The sequence below is a fragment of the Armigeres subalbatus genome, chromosome 3, assembly GCF_024139115.2.
Source record: "Armigeres subalbatus isolate Guangzhou_Male chromosome 3, GZ_Asu_2, whole genome shotgun sequence".
Lineage (NCBI taxonomy): Eukaryota > Metazoa > Arthropoda > Insecta > Diptera > Culicidae > Armigeres > Armigeres subalbatus.
The window spans coordinates 25,805,228-25,812,072 of NC_085141.1; the positions used below are offsets into that span (position 1 = coordinate 25,805,228).

The 6,845-nt window shown below is 37.0% G+C and overlaps 1 protein-coding gene across 1 annotated transcript; it reads right to left on the minus strand.

Annotated features, from left to right (window-relative positions):
• Positions 1-4,066: 4,066 nt before the first annotated feature.
• Positions 4,067-5,004, minus strand: LOC134219148 (venom allergen 5-like). The gene is made up of 2 exons (XM_062697843.1): positions 4,688-5,004; positions 4,067-4,624 (listed from the first exon to the last, which is right to left on the minus strand). Exons 1-2 carry the CDS (start codon positions 4,964-4,966, stop codon positions 4,151-4,153), a joined length of 753 nt encoding a protein of 250 aa, XP_062553827.1. The 5' UTR covers positions 4,967-5,004; the 3' UTR covers positions 4,067-4,150.
• Between the last annotated feature and the right edge of the window lie 1,841 nt (positions 5,005-6,845).

Genomic DNA, 6,845 nt, shown 5'->3' on the forward strand with positions numbered 1-6,845 from the left:
TGGTACAATCTCTGTATATAAAAATGAGTTTGCATTTCCTTTGAGGCAATATAACTCACGAACGGGTTGACCGATCTGTACGGGTTTCTCATTAATCGATTCGTCTTGAGGACTGCTGTGTTATAAAATATCACTAAATTTTGAGGAGAAAGTTGAGAAATTGTGAAAATACAATTTTGATGCGAGTTGTAAGGAAACCCAATACGATCGCGCTAAAAATGATCTAGAGTACGGCGCTGAATGAACTCAACAATTGATAGTAAGAATGCAAAATATAGTTGACTCTGTAAATCTCGATGTTCTATATCTCGATATCTCTCCATATCTCGATGGTCCCTTCAATATCAATGGTCCCTTCAATAGTATAATCCCGAGCAAGGTCGGGTACGTTCAACTAGTTTTTCTTGCGAAAGTATCGAAAAATAATCTGTTAAATCCCAAAAAATATCTGATATTGGATGCGAAATCGAGAAAGCACAATAAAATAGGCGTAATTAAGTTTAGCCGAAATATCTTACCGTAATGCTACGTTTTGAAAGGGCAAGTGAATTGATCAGCTTAGTTTAATGCAATTTACTTGCCATGAGTTGAACATGTTCAACTTACTGTCCGTTCAAGTGAGTTGAGCGAAGGTGTTTGGACACGTTTAATCCAAGCGACTTGTTCAATTCACTTTCCATGTCTAAATGTAACCAAATAATCATACCCATTATGATAAGCGTAACATAACAAAACGCAATCGGATGAGTGTCATCTTTATGGCTTTCCACTCAAGATACATATTCATTCAATCAATGGTGGGCAGCAAAAAGTTTTCAATTCATAATAAGTTGCAACGCAGGTGTTAAGTTCCAGTAGGTATTTAGGACACCGAAGAGGAAGAAGAATGATGCATTGGAATAATATCGATAATATTCAGAAAGAATTAAATAAATTTCTTGCTGAAGAAAATGATAGAAATGTTTACAGTGGAACAATCATTTTAATGTTTGCGGAACAGCTTTCACAGTTTGAACGATTGAAGCAAAGGTGTAGTTTATCTGCTTTGCACTGCTTTATCAAAATATTCACAGTAGTGTTTGCATTTAACAAAGTCGATATTCCGGTAATCGATTTATTGAAAAATGTATGGACATCCCCACACTGTAAAATGTCATCGAACAACTGTATGACTACTCACCGGAAGATGGCAGGAGGGTTTTCCAGCACAAGCTAGAAAAAAACATGTTTAGATTCCTCTTTGCTCGCTAGATGATGTTGTTATCACCGGCAAATTGTTCGCCATTTCGTTGTATGAAAAAACTAGAAGTGAACCATATTGTTAATATAATATATTTGATATTTCCCAATGTGAAAATCATAAGCAAAGTTGAGTAAATCGTAAAAAACTAAAGCAAAGATTTGTATAAGAATTTCGCATAGGCAGTTAACAACACGCAATACGCCTACTATGCAGGACAACGTCTGCCGGGTCGACTAGTTTCAAATAGGTTTCAAATAAAGTTTGACAGAAAGAATTAAACCGTCTAAGACGAATTAAGTACTCTCCATTTAATTCCACCAGTTAATTTTCGTTATCTTTGCAGATACGTATTTCGACCACACAGTTGTGGTCTAAATACGTATCTGCAAAGATAACGAAAATTAACTGGTGGAATTAAATGGACAGTACTTAATTCGTCTTAGACGGTTGAATACATTCCACTAAAAGAGCTTTATATATTTTTCAGAAAGAATCATTTAATATTGATAGTAAGGATTTGTAAGGTAAGACCATAAAACGTTCGTCCGAAAGTATTTTTTTGCTTTCGAAAAGAACATTTCATTTTTGAAAATATTTTCATTTATTCAAAGACGAAATGTGCACAAGTGTCTTATCAAGGTTCGTATTATAAATCAAATTTGACCAGAATATTGTTTGAATTAAGATAATATACGGACGAGTACCATAATGGTTGATGTTAGGGGAGCGTCCACAAATTACGTAACGCTTTGAGGGGGGAGGGGGGGTTGGCCAAAGTGTGACGATCCATACAAAATTTTCAGACGTTTCATACAAAAAGTGTGACATAGGGGGGAGGGGGGGGTTGAAAATGCCCAATTTTTGCGTTACGTAATTAATGGATCTTCCCTAGGAACCTTATGATAATAACAGAACATATCCTGTCAAAGCCGTCTTCTCCTCCATATCAAGGAAGAATACAAACATTGAGGAAATGTAGCACAAAGCGGAGCTCATCTGTAAACAGCAGATCTTACTCTTGAACGAAAGCAGATGTTGAAAATTTGCCATTTGATGCTCGTGATGACGTTTTGCAGAAAGAGGTAACGCCTTTCGAACTTTAGTAGAGAAAATTCACAGACTTTTCAACAACTAATTTATAGTAAATATCAATCCCCTTAGGTCGAGAATATATATATTTTTATCCTAAGTTATTATTTCAAGTAATGATTTTGAGTTTCGCATAATTGTTTTATTTCCCGGGATCCCGGGAAGTTAACATTTTATTTCCCGTTTCCCGGGAAGTTGATTCCCGGGAAAAATGGAACCCCTATTACCGAGCAAAATGTAACTTTGCATTTTTGGTATTTCATGGATAAGAAAAAAATAAAAGAAAAGCTTTTTCGTTCGGAAATATGTTTATTTAAAAAAAAAGTTATTTCCGCAGTGTTTTAAACAAAACCGACTAAGTCGGTGGGAATGATTCTAGATGTTCCCTTATATATAACCTCGTATAGAACGGAACGGCGACTGTAACGGCATGATTAGATGTGCCTTTCTTGCAAAAACCCTACCGTTACCATCACCGTTCCTTTTCATTGCATTCGATACTTGATCCAATGGGTACAATGGTGCGCATCGGGTAATGTGAATCGAGCAGGTGGAAGATCAGTTCGATACCTTCCGTAGACTGCGTGTTGGCGATGAGCAGCAACATATTGATTTCTTTTATCCTCGTTACGGGGACGAAACAACTTCAACGATGCAGCAAACTTCCTAAAATTCAAGTAAAGGTTTAATATATTTTATATTTTATTTTATATATTAAAGCGACCGAACTCGCTTCGATACTTACCGGATTATCCACCAGCAAAAACTTTTTTTGGCTGGACATCTAAATATGCGCACAAACTACGATTTAAAATCCGAAAAAAAATAATACACAATATGGCGTCATGCATGCGTCTACTGGGACCTGACCTCGGTAAAAGTATTACCGTCAGCTCAGCAAAGCACATTCGTTTTACTGATTGCTCGGTATTTTTTTTTGACATTTATAAACAGATTTTATTAAACAGAGCAACTCGGTTATTTTATTTATAAAAACCCTGTAAACTGTATTACATTGCTGAGAAGTCGGTATAATATATTACAAGCATCAGTAAATTCTTCAAAATTAACCGATCTCTCGGTTAAAATTCATGATTACCGGGCAAAATCGGTAAAAAATATTACCGAGGCAGAAATCTCGATTTAAATGTGTAACCTTAAGATTAGACATCTCACACTAGCGCATTCTACTGACATCGTCAAACTAATCAGCACTTCGTGCAACTTGAACGCGAGATGGTGATAAAGTAACTGGGTGATGAAATTTTCAGGAAATGGTTCTAACTGTTACTTCTGTTTGTCTGTGGTTCAAGGCTCCACATAAAATGAACCGTTTGTTTGAGAAACTGCATATGTAACATTTTTGGCCAAAATGAGATTTTTATATATTCTGAATCCTCGTCCAAAAATACATATTCTGGCAAAAAATACGAAAAAAATTTTTGTTCAGGAATATATGAAAAAATTTCGTTTGTTTGAGAAACTACGTATGTCCACGTACTTTGAAGAGCAATTGTGGAGTACTGCTTACATTTTTTGCACTGAAAGTGCCCCAGGGCGTTGAGTTTTGCCAAAAACTATTGATCTGTATCGAAGAAATCGAAAGATTCGGTGCAAGTTTGTTAAAAAACAGTTTTTTGTTGTTTTCTCGAAATAGTGTAAAATGGACTTATGCAGTTTCTCAAACAAATGATTCAAATATATTCTGCAGCTGTTTGTTGATTTGGTTTCACAAAGTAAAACAATGTGTCTTAAGCCCATCACCATTTATTTTTCTTCAAAATCAAAGTTGTATAATGGAACCATTGACTTATGGCCTTATGCCACATCAACTGCCTCATCCTTGTTGCACATGCCGTCGTACTTGCTGTCGCATCCCGACTTGCAATCCGCGCACGGCTTTCCATCCTTGTAGACGGAGGTTCCGATCATGTTGGTGTACGAATAGTTGCAAATCAGCTGAACCCACAGATATTCGTCCTTCTTGTACTGAACCATACCGCATCCAACTCGGCTAGCGTTTGCCCTCACCAGCATCGTGAAGTGCAGCGCCTTGTACTTGCCCCACAGCTTCTTGATCAACTTCGGGTTGGCAAAGTGACGCTCATCCCACCACTCCTGGACCATGACTTTGAGTGTGTCCTTCACATCGTACGAATCGCCGGTTGTTCCCCACGAAGCAATGTTCTGTCCGGAGTTCGGGTACTTTTTGGTGTTGTGGCACTTGTCATGTTCAAACTCGCAACGATTGGCGTTCAACTCCGCCAGGTAGGCCAAATCATCGTCCCAGTCCTATTTGTCGGTAACAAATTCGTCAATAAGTTAAACAGCAAAAATTTAATTGTTTTTACTCACCATCGTCACCATATTCGATGCCGAAGGTAACCAGTTGAGTTGTCCCTTAGCCACCTGGTTGCGATAGTTGTTGTGCTCCTCCAGGATCACCGTTTTGAACTCATCCGTTAGGTCGATCTTTTTGCCCTCGTTACAGTCCGGGGACAGCTCGTTCTTGGCGTTGCACCCAATGTTCTGCACTCCCGGATCGCACAACGCAGAATCGCAATAATCCTCCTGAGCGTTGCAGACCGCAACCAGCAGGACGATCGAAGCAGCAAGTAGAACTTTACCGGACATCTTTTTAGGGTGGATTTCGGGACTTGTGTGGCAACGTTTTGGGTGAACTCGTGATTTATAGGAAAATTGCTTGGTTAGGACTGAGTAGATCCTTGCGATAATGCATACGGTTTATTGAGCTCGAATTAGTTCGCAGTGATTCTATCATTCGGAGTAATCAGGGGATGATTACGGGTTCCACCATAAATAAATGCACGTGCCATATGGTCGATGGTTGGGAAGCATTAAATCGTGAGATTTGATTACTGTTATAGCCCATTGTTGATGCTTTTTTTGGTTGATCAATGTGACTAAGAAATTGTTGAAACTAATGTGTGCCTTTAGGGGTACGAATAAATCAATCCAAACAATTCAATTGTATACTTTTGTTTATTCTCACTTTTTTACCATCTTCATTAAATCTTAAGTGAATAAATCTATGCGCATAGTTAATTATAATTTTTGATGAAATGTAAATGTGCAAAAATTTGTGATTTTAAATTCTATACTATCGTTTTTCGCATGGATTATCTCTTCTAATCCATGAACTAAATTAAATTAATTAAATAGTTCCAAAATTATATGTTTGACAAGTTTCGAAACGCATCCTCATTTTTGCAATTTCAATTTCAATAATATCTTGAATTCCATGATTATAATAAATTACACCAAAGGTGCATGGAAGTTGTGTTACATTAAAATAATGTATACACAAAAAAAATATTAATATGCCGTAACGTAACTTTGTTAAACGTACTTGAAAAGTATATGTAAAAGTCAATTTGATGTATTTTCACGTGAACGTAATATGTGACGGACAAAATATTTTACTTGTTACGATTAAAGTACGTAAAGTTACCTTCGTAAATCGTTATTTTATTACACATAAAATGATGCACATCGTGCCGGTTGTATATGAAACATCATATTACCTCCTGTCATAAGACGAGTTTAAACAATCCCATTGAATTCCACCACTTAACTAAGTCGAGTCAAGTACAAGACACTGAAGACGGCCTTACTGTTGAGGTCGAAATACGTATCTGTCAGGATACAATTAAGTGGTGGAATTCAATGGGATTGTTTAAACTCGTCTTATGACAGGTGAAAACATTCCACTAAAAAGCTCAAAATAATTTTCTTATCATCATATTACCTATTTATGTGGTATATTACGTAAAAACGATGTAAAATTACTTAACGATGCTGCAATTATGCTCAAGCCCAGTCTGAAACAAACTGACAGCCAGCCATGTTGAATTTTTGCTTGTTCGGTGAAAACATTTCAAATACCCGGTTTATTGATATTTTACCATGAAAATTCAGTGAAAAAATAGTGCTCTGTGCGAGAATTAAATATAATCATAATTATGGTGAACTGTTGTGACCATCCGTCGCAGATACAGTTTTTCCAACGAAAATCGAGGAGCGGGAACAGGAATATTTTAATTCGATTGAATCGGAGGTAAGTTTTCAATTGGCGATCATTTTCTTCCACTATCGGTTTGTGCCTATACAATCCTACAATCTCATTGCAGGAATTGTACCACGAACGAAATCTCCTGAGCGCCCTAAGGACAATCCAGGAAAAGCGTTCCTGGTTGTTGGTTGATTTTTTAGCGAACCAAAACAATGGGGAAATGGTGCCACCTCCGATTGCTTATAGAAAGTGTACCTACATGTCCTGGCGTTTCCGGGAAGTGACAATCGCGAATCTTGATTCAGCAGGTAAAGATTGGGCCAAACAGAATCGATTGTTATTTGGTCGAGGTAAATAATTGTTTATCCAGGGCTGTATTCAAAATGTATTGCAGGGCTGTTCGCTAAATATATTCATTTCGAATTCAGTACTTTGAAAGAAAACTATAAAAATCGAATGAGAATTTCAAAGTTTCAAAAT